Genomic DNA, 18,475 nt, shown 5'->3' with positions numbered 1-18,475 from the left:
CATCTTGTTTTTAATGACTCATATTGACTAAATAATTGTATGGCAGGTTAGTTCGATTCAAACCAAAGATTATAAAATTGGTATTTGCCGCTTTTCCACCAAACATATAGCATTTAAGAGTGGTTAGCCTCGAGTTAGAAAATATTGTCTGGGTAAGGTGACATGTGTGAACTGTTAGTGAGCTAGTACATTTATAACCCTGCTTAGCATGTCTGCTCTCATGTTTGTCCTGCATATGCATTTGACTTGTCACTGGATGTTAAACAACCAACTATCCATTCATCCTAATCAAATATTTTAATAAATGTCTTTCCATCTTCTTTTTCTCTAAAAAAGTGCGTGGAGCATCCAACAAAAATGTGTTGTATTAACATACGAAGAGCTGACCAACTTACACCAGAGGCGTTACAATGAACTGGTTGTTAGTCTACCAAATTGCTTTGAGCTTTTTAGATAATTCATATTTAACTGTTGAGAGTGGAGAAATATCCTATTACTTGAGTTAAAGTGTCCTTATCTGTGCTTTGAGCTCTTTAAATAATTAATATTTAACTGTTGAGAGTGGAGAAATATCATATTACTTGAGTTAGAGTGTCCTAATCTGTTTCTCAAATGATTTTTATACCCCACTTACGATAGAAGAGTGGCAATGTTTTCTGATCTGTGCGTCTGTCCGTTCATTCTTTTGTCCGTCCGTCTGTTCTTCAGGTTAGAGTTTTTGGACAATGTAGTTCTTGATGAAGTTGAAGTCCAATCAACTTGAAACTTAGTACACATATGTTCCCTATATATGATATGATCTTTATAATTTTAATGCAAAATTAGTGTTTAAACCCCGATTTCATGGTCCACTGAACATAGAAAATTATAATGTGAGTGGGGCATCCATGTACTATGGACTTATTTGTGTTATCATTCCTTTTAAGGTCATCAGGCATGGTCACCTTTTTTCATGTCGTCACACTAGGAAAATTCAGAAGAAACCAAGAAATTTTGAGGTATTGATCAATTTCATCCAATCATTTGCAGTGCAGAGAACAGATATTTCACTAAATATTTTTCTCACACTGATCAAGAAATGTGAAAATAGCACAAACATTATAAAGAAACTAATTATCAACATTCTCAACGTTGTATCAACTATGAGTTTTCAACGTTGAATCAACGTTGATATCTAAACGTTGATGCAACGTTGTATTTTCAACGTTGAAATGACCTTTCATTTTCAACCTATATTTCAACGTTGATTCAACGTTTCAGTATGACGTTGTTTCAACGTTGATTCAACGTTTCAGCATGACGTTGTTTCAACGTTGAAGCAACGTTGATGTGCCCGCTGGGGTAGTTATTGACATAAACAACGTCGTCCCAGGTAAAATAGCAAAAAACAGAGTATCATTGGTCATCTCAATTGGATTGCTCTTTTCACTTTCGCCGTCCCGGCTAAACCGAAAAATCTATCTCGTTGAAATGCATGACGATAATTTATAAGTCGTGTTTGAGTTTCCATATAAGTATTTGTATGAGGTTTAATCTCGCTTGATGATGCTTCTGCTTTCAGAATTTTTCTATTGATTGATTGTTTGCCTGACGTCCAGTGTCAAATAAAGGTTTGATATATACAAGGATGTTAATGCAAGGTAACTCTATTATATTATCTCCTTTACAAATAATGACAAAAAACCGTAAATAATTTTAAAGCATATTTATGTCTTTTTTCTCAAGGTGCAACCAGGAACCCAGAGAAGGATGTATACCAGAAGTCGATCACTGATCCATTATGAGAGTGTAAACTACCATGAGATCGGACCAGCACAGTATCGCCACTTTGGAGTGTCATCACAGCCATGTTACTGCCGGAGGAAAAGGCTTCTTTATCGTATGCATACGTAATTGCCATAGTTTGGAGGTTTTTAGATATTACTGTTTCAAGGTGTTTTCCAGGTTCGGCCAAAGTATGAACATAAAAAGCGTATAGTCCTGGAATTTCACAGGTGAAAATTCCCGTTTGACTGTTGTAATCATTCCCTTCGTTTGTATACACTATATCAAATCGGATCACCTGATCATCACCAAGATTAACGACGTCTTTACTTATGACTGACGTGAATCCTATTCTTGGCGTTTGACCTGCAACAAAAAAATAGTCATTTCAAAATGGTCACCTTGTTTCATGACGTCACAATTGAAATTTCAGAGGAAAGCAAGAGAATTTGACTTCCTTATCGAATTTTGATCAATGAAGGAATCAGATCAAACGCTTACAATTAAGATTGATTAATAAACTACGGATTGACACATACATCATTTAGAGGTGTTAAGTATGTTTACTTTTACATAATTTTTCCCTTACAAAGGACACTGGTATTACATATCACCATAAGAGAAAACTAAATAAATCAGATGAAAAGGGCTTAATTTATTTGATAGATACAAAGCATGACACACTCATATCAAACACACTAAAGATACAGTACAGATATGACAGAACACGTTGGTACTGAAAGCTAGTTAAAGTCCATAACAACTTAGCATTTGTCTTCGACTAAAATAGTTAAATAGAATATTGAAACTGTGTTTGAAGAATATGCAATATTTACGTGCATACGTTTGGAGTGAGTCTACGTCAGAACTATCTTTATCTTTAACTTTATAAATTGTTTCCATTCGAAATAGCTGAAGCTATCACTCATTTAGTTGGTTCAAATACGCTATATTATTATGCATAGGACTTACTAGTTTTGACTTGTGACTGGACAATTGCCATATTGGCCTTTAGATTCTGTACGTCTACTTGAACTTGATGCAATACATCTGTAGAATCCAGCAACCGTTTTTGGTTGTTTGCTGAAAGAATCTTTTGTTTTTTTAATAAATCATATACAAGACAACAACATTCTGTCCTCATAACTATACATCCAATAAGGGTATGTAGTAAGATTGCCAATGAGACAATTATCCACCAACGACCAAATGAAGAAGTTGATAGCAATTATATACATCACTATACGGAATTGAACAAAGACCCAAACATATACCGTAAAGTAAGTTATGCAAGTTGCCTTTATGGCAAAATGTTAAAAAAAAAGCAATCGAGGAAAACCATCCTCGTTATTTATGTACGAAACAACAACAAAACAAATATATAATATACAGCAATAATTTAATTTTGGATGTAACGCGTCTTCTGATTGGCTGACGTTATTTTGTTATCAGCTCATAGACATAATTTAGTCATGTGACCGTACGTCATCAACGTGTTTCATGGTTTTCTACGGTTTAAAATGGAATTGATAATTAGATTATAAGAAATGACTATAATATTTTTCTGTCTATTCGAAATAACATAAAAAATATGGTGCACACTGTTAAATGAGCCGCTACGCGCGTTATTCATGTGCACAAAATTGTTTAAGTTATTTGTTCATAGACAGAAAAAAATCTAGCAGTCATTCCTTAAATAAATGACGCCCGCTGAATTACAGCACCCATCAATATGTTTTATATTGATAAACAAGATAAAAATAAACCTACATTATAAGTGTCAAAATTACTCGTTTATAAAGCCCCGACACTTTTTGAACACATGATTTTTTTCTCCGTTTCATTGAAGGGTTTTATGAAGATATTCACATGAACTGTTTAGAGATTTTTGCGGATGTATTGTGATGTATGTAACATGTGTAAGAAACAACAAACAAAATATATAATAAACAGCAACAAATGACACCCGCTGAATTTCAGCTCCTATCAATATGATTTTAAAACTTAAGGAATAATTCGAAAATTGCATGTATAGTAAACATACGGTTATAAGTAAAGCATAGCGATGCAGATACATTGAAATGATAATAAACAATTAAAAAAAAAAACATGCATGATAAGTGTCAAGATTAATTGTTTATAAAGCCCCGACTGTTTTGGAGCACATGCATTAATCTCCGCTTTATGTAAGGGTTTTATGTTTATATCTACATGTTCTGTTCAGAGATTTTTGGTGGAAACTTGCATGTCTGACTGTATGTAGTTGTTCTTTGATTACCCACAAGGAATTTTTTTTAAAATTTGTTCGATCAACTCCAAGTTGTTTGATTGTGTTATATATAATGTTGTCATATAAACACAGGTCAAGTACCAATTTTCAGATTGAAAAAAAAGTTTAAATAACGAGATATTATAACGCTGTAATGCTTGATATTTTGGACCTTATCTAGTGTTCTAAAATCTCCTTCATTTCGAACTTTTATTTAATCCTGTGGCTAATCTGATTTAATTTTGCCATGCTCAATAGTCGTACAGATAATAAAATGAACGATTAAAACCACCCTGTTTAGAACTTCGGTAAAATGTTTTTTTTAGAATGGTTAAAAACTCACTTGTATGTATAACATCAAATAATCCTTTATTCCGTTCTACCAATTTCTTTGTCTCCATTAAATCTCTTTGTGTTCTAAATAGGTCCCGTCTGGTTTCAATCAGAGTTTCTGTCGATTTTTCCTCTTTCTTTTCCATAATTTCAAGGCGTACCCTTGTTTCTGCTAAAACATCCTTGGTACCTTCAAGTTCTTTCCTGGTATTAAATAGATCAAGTCTATTTTCCGTAAGGACAGCCTTCAGTTCATCGAGTTCTTTCCATAATTTCGCTACCTCACCATCAGTCTGACTGATTTCTGCATGTACACCTAGAAAACAAGTACAAAGTAAAGCAATTATTGCAAAATTAAAATTACTGTTCATATTGTCCTAGTTATATTTGACATTCGATTACAACAATAAAGTCTATTGATAGTCTCAGTGTAAAGTTAACTGATACGGCACGTACTTAACGGTCAAATGTCTGAAATCTGACAAAAGAGGTATTCAGAGCACTTTCATGTATTAGTTGTAACCTGTATTTATATTTAAAAAAAAACTTATCCGTTTATTCCACTGTAAAATGATGAATAAGATTGCATTTCAGATGGGTTTTATTCTCTATACTGTTTAAGATTATAGTGAAGATTAAATGAACTTTATTCCCCATTAACCAAAAATAACATAGTTATAAGGAATATGCATTTTCACAAGTAATTTAATTTTGGATGTAACGCGTCTTCTGATTGGCTGACGTTATTTTGTTATCAGACCATAGACTGAATTTAGTCATGTGACCGTGACGTGATCAACGTTTTTTCAAGGTTTTCTACGGCTTAAAATGGAATTTAATATTAAGTTATAAGAAATGTGGTGCACACTGTTAAATAACCGGGTACGCGCGTTATTCAGTGTGCACCAATTTTTTTTTTTGTTATTTCTTCATAGATAGAAAAAACATTTGATTCATTCCTTAATTAAATAAAATATCTAAACAAATATGAACAATATAGACATGAAGTAAGACCCATTGGTGGCCTTCGTCTGTTATCTGGTCTTTGGTCGGGTTGTTGTCTCTTTGACACATTCCCTATTTACATTTTCATTTACAATTTTATGAATTATTAGAGTTTAGACTAAACGAGAAAATGCGATCATCTGAGCCTATTAACGAAAATACCTTGCCTCGATCCTCCTGATTAGTATTCGATCAATGTAGGTCATTAGTTTACTGCAAGATCGAACAATATCTTCACACAGTAAATGCTTCCATACAAACATTTAGTAATTGAAAAAAGATCAAATAATGTATTACGTTTTAAGGAATTGTCAAATTAAAACATCGTTATCAATATTGTACACAAATCATCCCTGTATGTATTAATCATTTACTTTTGCATAATCGATAGCAAAGTTTGATATCATTGTAACGTAAACAAATGACATTCTTAATATTGAGGGATCAAAAGTCAACAACTCGAAATTGGTAATTTCCTGTGTTTAATACTGATTTTGATTTATGAAATCGAAACTTGATTGTATATCTTCCTCTCACTTTCTCTCTGTGTGTTTAGCTACTAAAAAATAAATTTTACACTTCCCTCATACACATAGGCCATTTCGATTCGGAAATAAGATACTACATAACGTAAGCTTCCTCCTAGTAAGAGTTTATAAATACTATTGATTTTATAAATTGGTTATGGTGTGTTAACGAAGGTGTAGGGATACGGTAACTATGATTTTTTTTAAATTTTGTATTTTGATTTAAACTATTAAAAATTAATAATCTAAAAGTTCGTGGACACTTTTGTACAATTCAAAAAATAAATCATTAGGCTTATTTTTGATATGATTAATAAACGTAATCAAAAGTCTACGAAAACCATAGAGCTCAGTTTTATTAATTTTGATCGGATATTTTATGTGATATCATTTTGCCTGCCGTCACCAAAAAATATCAATATATAATTATAAACTTAAAAAAAAGTTAGAACATATTCCAAACATATTGTTAACGAACAGATACTGAGAAAAATAACGCTCGAAAATACAAAGGAATATATCAAATGTAATATGAAATTTTAACATTTAATTAACAAAGATTCTTACACTTTGTATTGAAGAACAAAACAAAATAAAATAAAATAAATATATAAAATTTAATTGTTTTCTTTTAATATATATACAATAGACCAACTGAAGTTCCAGTCATGTCAGGAAGTCAGTGTGCAATATTTAAAAGAAGTACAGAGCACGTGTTTTGTTCTTCACATAAAAAAGAAACTACATTCCTATGCACAGATTGTAGGCAATTTATTTGCGATCGATGCGTGGAATCACTACATGCTAAACACAACTTAAAATCCATTCCAAGAACAAACAACGTTGTACATGTTAATGAAATGCTTAATAATCAAATTCAAGTTTATACGGAAGTATGGCAGGTTGAATTGAAAGAGCAGTTGAACGCGATTGATCATCATGCTGCAAAACTGGTAGAAACTATAAATAAATTGAGAGATTCATACAAAGAAGCGGTTCTCACGAATAATACAAAGAACAAGTCAATTCTAAAGGAGATCGAAGACGAATCTGACAACAATATACCATCTACATTATCGTTGATACAAACTAATTTTACGCCGTCAAAAATAGATATACTGGGAATAAAGCGAGAATTTGGTGAACTTTGTTCAAACGAAATAAACGTTAGTCTTCAGCCAGGATACAGCTGGCCTAGTCTATATAAAGTTAAAGAACAAGGTTATGTCTATCGTGGAATGTCATTTGATTAATTTCGAGGAAGATAAGGATCGTTGTGATTCAATTCTAGCTTTTGATTACTTTGGTAATAAGCAATATCTGAATTCTGAATTATCAAACGGAATATCGTTTTCAATGTATAAGCTGGTAAGACATGTGTTTAACATAGTAGCTTGTGAAGAGTTCTCAATAGATATTACATATTTATAAAGTTTATAGTCAATGCTGTCTCGTATTTGACAATATCTCTAGGTCTATACACTACAGAAAACTGTATCTAAACACAAAATTTCACAACTCATTAAAATTTTGTAAAGACTATGCGTTGGGCTTTGCTCATTGTTTATGGCCGGATGGTGAACTGTTTTTATTTGTTTATTTCTGTGTCATTTGGTCTCTTGTAGAGAGTTGTCTCATTGACTATAACACTACATGTCCTTTTCATACAAACTGTGCAAAAGTCTAGGAATATATTTTCATCATATAAACCAGCATATTACAACAACTGGTAACAAACAGTCCAGACTGCGTTATGTAAGTCACGTGTCTTGTCATGTACCTGTTAATAGGCAAAGAAAAACACGACGTTGCGAAGTCAAGAAGTTGAAGTATTTAAGTATTTTAATTCACTAAAAACCACTACTAGTAAAATTATTATATTTGATTTGCATTTGTCACATCTCATTCCAATGGTAATCATTTGGGAACGCCTCCCCAGCTATTATTTATTTACTTTGACACTTTGGCGGTACTTGTCTATCCCAAATTCATGTATTTGGTTTTGATGTTATATTTGTTATTCTCGTGGGATTTTGTCTGATGCTTGGTCCGTTTCTGTGTGTGTTACATTTTAGTGTTGTGTCGTTGTTCTCCTCTTATATTTAATGCGTTTCCCTCGGTTTTAGTTTGTTACCCCGATTTTGTTTTTTGTCCATGGATTTATGAGTTTTGAACAGCGGTATACTACTGTTGCCTTTATTTGGCGAAGTGTTAATGTATTGTTTTAGGATTAAGTGATTTAAGAGCACACCACCGGTCATATGTCGATGATATTTTTTATGCAGATGTTTTATCATTGACACATCCCAAAATTAAAATCAAAGGTGTGTTTATTTAGAGTTGGTGAAAATGCTTAAAATATACCTTGATGAAAATGAATAGAATTATGAATACATATTGAAAAAAATAATGTATGCAAAATTAACATCTCTACCAACCTTCTGACGATACAACATATGTAACTTTGGATTTTCTTTCTAAGAATATATATTTTTTTCTGAAAAACATGGTCATTCTAAGTTTGGTGTACTTTTATTTATCAAAAATAAGTAAACAGTGGAAAACTGTTAAGTCAATCAATGATCCATGTTGATTATGCGCGCTGCCATTAGATATGATAAACACAGTATCATCATTTGTTTTGAAGTATTTTTATCGCCGTGTTATTTCCGGCGGATTTGTTTTTTTTTATCGTATGCATCCGTGTTTACAATGTGCCAAGATTTTAAGAAGTGTTTTACATGTTTGATCTATGATGAGTTTGAGATTCTTGGTATTTAGGATATATAGTTTCTAACTTTTCTTTGCTTTTGTACATCCAGGGCTTTCAAATATTAACGCCTGTGCTTTCCTGAGGAAGGTTTTTACAAACATGAACATTTGACGATTGATATAAAATGAATAAAACACTTTTTTCAGATATGGTTTCAGTGCCAATTATCCCTCTCTCCGTCCAAGTCATAATCTGTAAACTTTAAGTAATTCATTATATATAGGTCAAAGTATTGTCTTATAATCTATAAAAAAGGAGAATCGAGCTACACTTAGGACAGATGCACAAAATCGTTTCAATAGATAACTTCGAAACATGACGTTTAAAGCCGACAAATGAGGTTATTTAGATAAATTTGTGTGTAGTTAAGTCAATACTAAAAAAGTTTATATATATATTTTATATAAAATGACAAAAAAAATGGAATGCAATATCTAAGCGATTTTTCCTTTTATTTCTGAGAAGAGGAAGAAAGTCCAAAATTCATTTGACCGAAATAGTGGGCGAATGGTAAAAAGTTTATCGTATCCTTAAAAAAATCACAATTCACAATAACCAATACGTCATGATGTTTTAATGAATTTCCAGGAAATTGTGAAATTAACTGATTGTGTAAAAAAAGTATTACTTTTCCTCAAAATTTTCATAGATTTTGTTACGCTGTCAAATTCATGTCCTCCGATTTGTCTCAACTTATTATATTTGATTTATAACCATGCATAAGTCTGAAATAAACAATTTACAGGGCATGGGCTCGATTATATGTAGCTTCGTTTCGTGTGTATTTTAGTCTTAACGCTATCTTATTAACAATCGAGGCGAACTCCGATCACCTCCAATGGTTATATAAGCGGTATAAACATTGATATATATATACAAATAGAAAGTGAAATTGTGCAATTGGATTTTTTTGTAGGTTTGTTTAATTTTAAATTATAGATTAAAAATATAAGTTAATCATCGTTTTTACCTGTAATAGATAGATTTTTTTGTGGATCGAATCAGTCAATCAAATGATTTATCTTTGTTTCACTTTCAATGTTGACATTCTTTTCCTTTAAAATACACGCACAATGCATGCATTATCCATCTCTAGCTAATGCGTTAAATTTGAGTTCAACTGAATTCGAATTCAATGAGGTATAGTTATTCTCATGTAAGTGAATAATTCATCATCAATGTTTCTTAACTGAATTTGTCAAAAATTAAACCAGACTTGTTGCTAAAAGGCAATTTTTTTTTCTCACTATTTCACTTTCATTAATGATTGAATAAAAATATCAAACTATAGATTTTTTGTATATATCTCGTAGCTAGTGCCTCTTTAAACACATCTTCGCTAGCAAAGGGCTACGATCCACTCCCGCTCGCTTTAAACACCGACAGCAAACTTTTTGAACACAAACATTTTGTTTTATGTAAGTTTAGATATGAAGCGTGTGACAGCAGAATAACATATTATATGACAGATTACAAATGTGTCGAGTTTTGTGATTGAATAACAACACAGAGATGGCAGCATATATATTCAGTAAACTACCGGGGTACTAGTATATAGAACGTCCCCCTATTCGAACCTCTAAAATGTCATCATAACACTTGTACTATCTGACGTAGTCAAAAACTATACCGAACTATTAGGAATGTCAGACTCACAGAGGTAAAAATAATGACATGCATTCGCCAATGAAGATTTGTTATACAAAATCCCGAAATTTACATAAGTTTGATGTTTTAAAGTGTTATTATAAATCATTACTTTAACGATAAAATTATTTTTACAGCAACTTACAAAATCCTTTACGTATGCGGAACATATTAAGTTGGGTTTTTCAATATATTTGTCACGTTTGTTGTAAAAAACCAAAACAACACATACACACATACAAACACAGAATATCACATCAAAAACTTTATTGAAAACATTTTCTTAACAAAAAAAAAGTTAAGATAAAAAAGTGCATTTAGATGGATTACTCAAAATATTAGGAAACAATAGACGTGTGAAGAATGTACATGCTGCATGTGAATGTTTAACAAATACCTGCACAGTCAAAAACATTAAGACAGGGGTAGCCCGTAATATATGTGTAATTCAGGTCTCAGAAAAGGTATAGTCCGTTTGATTTCTATACATCTTCAGAAATTATTTCTTAAAAATTTATTTTTACTAATAAATATTTTTTTTCTTCATGTGTGTTAATGAATGATATATACAAACTCTGACTGAATATCATAATTTTGAACCAATAATAAAAAAAAGTTACTCATTAGGTTTCTATGTTACTTCTAATTTAAAAAAAAAATATTTATCTTTAAAAATAAATTTTTAAGAATTAATTTCTGAAGATTTATAGAAGTCAAACGGACTATATATACTGTGAGATTTCCGGCTTATGGGTTATAATACACTTCGCATTTGTCTCAGAGGATTTAAACCCTAAGCTAGAAATATCACAATATATACACTGTCGGAGACCTAAATAACATATATTATTGCATAGCAATATAATTTTCCAACAGAAAGTAACCAAAAGTGTGCGTGAAATAAATTCTATTATTGCATAGCAATATAATATTTCCAACAGAAAGTAACCAAACGTTAGCGTGCAATAAATTCCAATATTGCACGAGTGCAATAAATCTTAAAAATTCATGACGTCATCAACGACAAAATCTTAGTTTAAACCAATTTTTACTTTCAAATATTATATTGCTATACAATAAAAGGGTCATTGCATGAATATTGGGAAATATTGTCTCTCGTAGAACATATATTGCACTCGCAAGTTCGTGCCACAGACCACAGAGCAGACAACAACCGAAGGCCACCAATGGGTTTCAATGCAGCGAGAATCTCGCATCCGGAGTCGTGCTTCAGCTGAACCTTAAACAAAATGTGTACAAGTTCAGAGATAATGGACGTTACACTAAACTCCATTATATACACAAGAAACTGGAATTATAAATTACATGCCAGAGGCTCCTTGCTTGGGACATGCACAAACATGCGACGGGGTTAAAAAACTTTCTCCCTATACCTCTAGCCAATGTAGAAACACACAACACACGCACAGTAAAACTCTGTTCAAAAGAAGTCCGAGTCCGATGTTTGATGTAAGAATAGGCAACAAAAGAAACTAAACAAAATGACAATGATACATAAATTAACAAAGGACTACTAGCCGTTACTGACATGCCATCTCCAGATCTCAATTAAACTGATTGAAATATTATGTCTCCATCATATGAATATCAAGAACAATCTCTCCCGTTAGGCTTACATGTAGTATTATACCATCATAACATATATGAGAAGAACACTACCCGTATTAGGTTTACGTTTGACAAATTGTGACTCATACCGTCTTCTATCTTCGTATATCTTTTAAACAATTCTGTAAATGGCAGTCTAATAAAAATTTAAACATTTCTTGATAACTTAAAACACAACCTCATGTTTACAGAAATAAAGAATTGCATACATTTATTGATACCCAAATCCTTTGAACAAATTTACACACACCATTTTGAAGCACACTTTACAAACAATGTCGATTAGCATTTTGATACATCCTCCTTTTTTTTTTAAAGATTTTAAGTTGGTCTGAATCTATGAGGTCTGGATGTATGATATTTAAGAAACCAGATTGAAAAAAAAAAAAAAAATCAGAATACAACAATGGTTATGATAATAAAAAAAACTCACATTTTATTATATTGGTAAGTAATTAGTGTACCGCTGGTCAATACTCATGCATCGAGTAATGGAAAACAAATTTGGGTCGCAAACCATAACCGAGTGAAAAAATAAAAAAATAAATAATTGTTTCCAAACCATTATTTTCACATGGAAAAATAATGTTCTATAATTTCACTCCTAATGTCAAAAACTTTAAATGTTGCCAAGATTGTCCAAGGGTTAAATGTCAACAACTTGTAATAGTTTATCCGTCTATCAATCTCTTTATTGATCTAATGTTGAAAGCCACTTGTAAGTTAAGTTTACACTTCCCTCTTCTATATAAGTTATTTCTATTCGGAAGTAGGATACCACATACAATAAGTTTTATTATCATAAAAGTTTACAAATACAAAACAAAACTACAAAATTAATAAATGTAAACCAAATAGGAACATATCCCATTGTATAAAGGCCATGTGTAAATTTCCAACTATCTATGGATTCCATGAATTATTTCGATTCTAATAGGACAAATACGGTCATTAAAAAACTAAAGCGAAAGTGGGTATGCTGTGTGTGTGGCTGTTCTGTTTTACTCCCCGTTAGATAAAGCTCAAGCATTCTAATAAATCTATCGCTTGCATGGATTATTACGTGAATAACCGCTAGAAAAAAATCTGTTTAGTTCTTTCAATGCTCCAACACAACATTTGCCATTTTTTATTTACATGTTTTTTCTCGTAAGCTTTGTCAAATCGAAAGTTGACATTTGGGGGCCGCTATGTTGACTTGCTGAAATCAGTAAATATGCGAATAATGCAATACAATAGAAAATTCAACAATACTTACCTCAAAAATCAATATAAATACAATATTATACGAATTTGGATGGCTCACATAACAGAAACCTTTTAACTCTAGCGTTTTCATTTGTATGACGTCATGTTTTGAAATGACTTAAATGCACCAAAATTAGTAATAGACTTTCGCGGAATTTTAATTTATTTTCATTTTGTTAATTTTTTCGAGCTCTTGTGCATTACTTCGTTTTATTATGCATTGGAATATGAATGCAAATTATTTTTCTATTTTTAATTGCAATTTTTAAAACAATGAATCGACAAAGGATATGCAAATAGGTTTCAATACATGTGGATTTACGTGGGCAGTATATTGGAATAGCCATTGTTATGTAAATCTATGAGTCTGCTCTAAGTATAGATATATCGAGAATTTTATCACGCTGTTGTTTACAAAGCGAAAGAAACACGTCATATTAGAACAAAATATATAAATCATGGGCTATTTATTTAAAGTGAGCGAAAGTGCTTAGAGAAGCCCCTGTCAAAATCAAAACATAGTTTAATTACTTCGAATATAATAAACACACAATATCTGATACTTATCGTTTATGATCGATATGAAGGAGAAACTTTGCATTTATATTTTGCATTTACACTTTTTCTTGGTTTGCTTTTATACATGAAAAATAAAGACGCTTTTTTCACCAATCAAGTATTTGATTTTTTTCAAATATTAGTATCTTTTGAACAAAGTACACAGTCATTTATTTTTTATTTCATCGATGAACGTTACTCACAATATAGCGCATTAATCCATCGGTACGAACTGTGACGTTCAACTCTGTTCAACAAGGGTAATTTGACAAAGTTGTGTGCAGTCAATATAAGTACTAAGAAATGTTTCGAATAAATGACACGTAAACAAATGCATCAAGGGTGCAAAGTTTTCTATAAGTTCTGAAAAGAGTAAAGAACGCCTAAATTTTCATTCAAAAGAAGGAGTGGGTGGACCGTGAAAGGTTAGTCGTGTCGTCATAAAAAAGGATAAACCATATAGCCAATACATCACAATATTTAATGGATTTCCTTGAAATTAACATTTTTAACAGATTGGGTAGAAAAATATAACCATATCATCAAATATACTTTTAGGCATAATATCGAGATGCAACTAATTATATACAAACTTTGAGTTTTCACTTAAAAATTCTGTAAATATGAAAAGTATTTAAGGTGGTACCTAAAACTACAGGGAGATAACTCTGTAAAGTCAGCTAAACGTTTTAATTACGTTGTGTTGTAAAGGGAATATCAAGCTTTTCAATGGTCAAAATTGGTGTTTGTCAAACTGCTATATAACCAGTGTAATTTTTCTGAGAAAACGGTTGGTTCAAAAATTTTTATATTTTTGTTAAAGGGTCAAAGTAAATACATAGTCAAAATTTTATGAAAATTAAACGAGCCAAATAAATTTTAGTGAAAGTGTTGGGTACCACCTTAAACAGAATATCAAATTGCCATTACACATTTGACACACTAAAATAAATAGAATTGAGTCTAAATAAAAATGTATTATTCTTAATAAAATCATGATAAACATAACTTTGGACCTCGTATAAAGACAAGATTATTCAGTTTCTTATTCGATATTTTTGAAATCATCTTCATTCTACTATTTGCCTACAACAATTAGTAAAGATATTTCGACATCAGAGTAGTCTTTAAGGACAATAACAATCAAAACCAAGGAGTAAACAAAGACTCACAAAACCAAAGGACATTTACATCAACAGTTATAAATAATAAGTAAAAAACAACACGAACTCCACTAAAAACCGGAATTGAAATCAGGTGCTACGGAAGGGTAAGCATTTCCTGCACCGTATACGGCACCCGTCGTGTTCTTTCTTTGTTCAGTTCGGTTATGATGAAAGATTATTATGACTGTGGAAGAATATCAGATATGATTTCTGACACACTTTTGTCATAATGGCCAATCAGCTCATGATGGCGACCGTGTAATTTCTTGAGTGATGACCTTAATTTAATTGATTCATAGCCCTGTCTTAGCAACTTTTGAGAGAGCAGTATTCCTCGTTCAACAAAATCAACGTACTTTGAGAAATGGAAAATTGACTATAGGAAAATTAAAAATCATCGCGTTTGTCATAAATTTTAATATTCAACCTACCATCGGTAGTTATTTCGAGAAAAAGGTCTAGATATGAAGCAGATTTATCTGAGTCGGTAGTATCTTTAATTTCAAGTTCACTTGGATATACTAAATGTAAGTGATCACTGAATCTATTATTATTAAGAGACAGTACATCATCAATATACCGAAAGGTGAAATTAAAAGACTGGGCTAATTTCTTTTCTCCTTTCTGTACAAGCCCTTGGATAAATTCTGCTTCATAGGAATATAAAAACAAATCTGCAAGTAGAGGAGCGCAATTGGTATCAATTGGAATTTCAATAGTCTGTTAGAAGACCAGACCTCCAAATTCAACAAATATGTTGTCAATTAAAAAGTCTAGCATAGCAATGATATCCTTGTCGGTACATTTTTTCCTTGACTCTGTATGATTTTTCACAAAGTAAGCTGAATTCCAGCCCAAAACTAGATATTTAAAACGTGTAGTGCCCTTTTTATTAAGCAACATAAGCTGACGAGTTCTTTCAGTCGGGCTTTTAGTTTAGTATGTCGAATAGTGGTAAAAAGAGTTGAAAAATCAAAGGTTTTAATGTTGGTACAATGTCTTAATGATTGAGATTGTAAATTCACCAATTACTCTTTTGAATTTTTCAGTATCCATATATGATTAACACCACTTCTTGAATATGCCGTTTCGGAATATTTCTGAAGTCCTTCTTTGACTGCAGTGATTATGGCAGTAAGCACGTTAGAAAGAGGTTTAGTGGAACACTTGGAAGAACCTGCAATATACCTTTCCTTATAAGGATTCTTGTGAAGCTTAGGAATCCAAGATAAGAATGGAAGATCCTGGTCTTCATCCTTTGGATTAACACCAAAGGAGATTAGAACCGATTTGTGGGTTCCCAGGATCTCCTGCTTCGTAAGCGTACTTAGTGTATATGTAGGATTTCCAAGTTATGTGTTATGTATCCCCAGTTCCTTAATCATGCAGTCAATGTAGTGTTTCTTGCAAACAAAAACAATATTGTTTGAGGCTTTGTCAGCTGGAACTGACCCTTTAAGCTAACTTACTCTTATCTGAATCAATGACCTCACTGATTTTACCCACTCCGAAAGAGTGTCAACCTCAACCTTTTCTCTTTTTGCCCAGTCTTTCATAACTGTCAATACAATCCATTAGAAGATAGATCCTTAAAGTAAGAATGAATGTTGCTTTTTACTCTTTTATGGTGAAGAATATTACTTATATTTATCGCATCAATACCCATGTTTGTGAACTTCAAATTGAAGAATGAACGTTTCTGCAGTTCCTCAGAATGTTCGAAAACGGGTTTGAATAATCTATGGTTAGCAATATCCATCACCATGGCAACTATTTTATATTTGTAGATCGACTATCTGTAGTGTGGCATTCTTCACACGCTTTCAATAGAGAGTTCAGTCTAAAAAGCGGAAGTGAGTACAGTTTAGAGCCAATGTGATGAATTCCGAGAGGTTTATTGATATGTTCGGCAAGGTCATCTATAGAAACCTCATGCATATCAGGTGGATTATAGCGACGATGTCCATGGCTCCTCGGCCGACAAAGAGACCTATTGAATAAATCCATCACATTCACTGTACTACAAATAGGGCTACTCAAGTTACCTACAAATTTGAAAGTGCTTTTTTTCCTTTTAGACCCTCATATAAAAATTAGGTTTAATCTTTTTTAATTGAAATATTGAAATGTTTTAATTTAAAAGAAACGTTTCCGTGAGGAATAAGTAAGCGTTTGATTTCAAAAAGGTTTAAATAATGTACCGAACTGACAAAGTTCATAATGAACGAAAATGGTTCAGTGGTCAAAACTGTAAGACATAAGATTTTTTAATAAGCAAACACCTACTGTGCTGGCAAACAAATAAAATAAATATATAGTATTTAATATGGTCCAAGAACAGTTACGAAAAATCAATATAATATGCGCTTGAAATCTAATATTTGTTTATAATCGATTGAAACTGACAATTTAGTTGCTTAATAACATTAACGGTACCAATTTTTCTGCACCAGATGCGCATTTCGACAAATAATGTCTCTTCAGTGATGCTCGTGGCCAAAATATGTAAAATCCAAAGCTGCTAGACAGTTTGACGATGGAAATTTTTGCAATCTTTTAACATGGAGCCGTCATAGAGCGAATATTGTTAAAGCCAATTTATAAATAAACTGCATTTACATTTTCTATCTTTATTAATCAAAAGGAAACATGTTTATGTGTAAAATTTAAAATATATAAAGGATGTGATAGCTAACATTTTTTTTAAATCTAACCATAGTGAAGACTGGTTTGAAGCGGCGAATCAGAGCAAATCCAATGATAACGTCGGAATAATCATACTACGTAGACTGACTGATTTTTGCTGCACGCTACTCTTAGTCCTAAAGTGTTATTCTGTTTAGTAGCGGTTGGGTCGGTAAAAATAGACAACCCTACTAATTAAGATTGGAGTCGAGCTCACCTTCCAAATTTAGGAATTTCAACTCCTAACCCCAGTATTGACAAGCTTGTGCTTTTGAAAGTGATTTAGATATTATCACAATGTTGGCTGCTGTTCCCTAATCTTACATTTTTACCTATTATGTCTGATTGTTTTGTTCACACATCGTTGTCAATATAATGGAATTTTATGCGATTGTCATACAAGTGAGAGGTTTATCTAGTTATATATCCAGGTTTAATCTACCATTTTCTACATAATTTGCATATAAAAAAATCGGTACGACGCAGAAACACAAATAAAATAAAGACAATAGACATACTGCGCCGAAATAAGAGTAACTTCAGTAACTGAAAGCTACTTCAAAGTCAATTACAAATTAAAGATAAATTATGATAACCTTAATAAAAGTATCAATCAGTAGATATCCAATGGAATGGAAGAAAAAAAGAAAAACATACGATCTAGTTTACAGTTACAGTGTCCGGTTCACTCTTATTGGAATTTATGCTTTCATGTTTATAAAATCAACATTTTAAACTCCGTATGTACACTGAAATCACCCAATACATGCACGTGTCAAACGTTTGCTTTCATTCCTAGTTTTTAATTTTTCTTTAGGTTTTAGCGTTCCTGATTACGGCAAATATAGAAAAGCGATTCGGACAAATGCCT

General features: G+C 31.9%; 1 protein-coding gene and 1 long non-coding RNA gene across 2 annotated transcripts; one reads left to right on the top strand and one right to left on the bottom strand.

Annotated features, from left to right (window-relative positions):
• Window positions 1-1,690: 1,690 nt before the first annotated feature.
• On the bottom strand, window positions 1,691-4,789 carry LOC143076585 (uncharacterized). Its single transcript, XM_076252401.1, has 3 exons — window positions 4,377-4,789; window positions 2,737-2,847; window positions 1,691-2,130 (listed from the first exon to the last, which is right to left on the bottom strand). Exons 1-3 carry the CDS (start codon window positions 4,735-4,737, stop codon window positions 1,721-1,723), a joined length of 882 nt encoding a protein of 293 aa, XP_076108516.1. The 5' UTR covers window positions 4,738-4,789; the 3' UTR covers window positions 1,691-1,720.
• A 1,217-nt stretch (window positions 4,790-6,006) lies between these two features.
• On the top strand, window positions 6,007-7,441 carry LOC143076584 (uncharacterized). The gene is made up of 2 exons (XR_012978709.1): window positions 6,007-6,085; window positions 6,548-7,441. It is a non-coding gene; the product is annotated as an uncharacterized LOC143076584 (long non-coding RNA).
• Window positions 7,442-18,475: the final 11,034 nt, after the last annotated feature.

Source organism: Mytilus galloprovincialis, chromosome 5 (genome assembly GCF_965363235.1).
Source record: "Mytilus galloprovincialis chromosome 5, xbMytGall1.hap1.1, whole genome shotgun sequence".
NCBI classification, from domain to species: domain Eukaryota; kingdom Metazoa; phylum Mollusca; class Bivalvia; order Mytilida; family Mytilidae; genus Mytilus; species Mytilus galloprovincialis.
The sequence above is the reverse complement of the archived record's forward strand: the minus strand, read 5'-3'. Positions and strand labels throughout refer to the sequence as shown.

Coding starts and splice junctions, on each gene's coding strand:
- LOC143076585 (XM_076252401.1), bottom strand. CDS start 4,737: ATGAACAGTAATTTTAATTTTGCAATAATTGCTTTACTTTGTACTTGT. Junction 2,848..4,376: donor ATTTGATGTTATACATACAA/GTGAGTTTTTAA, acceptor AGATTCTTTCAG/CAAACAACCAAAAACGGTTG. Junction 2,131..2,736: donor CCAGTCACAAGTCAAAACTA/GTAAGTCCTATG, acceptor TTTTTGTTGCAG/GTCAAACGCCAAGAATAGGA.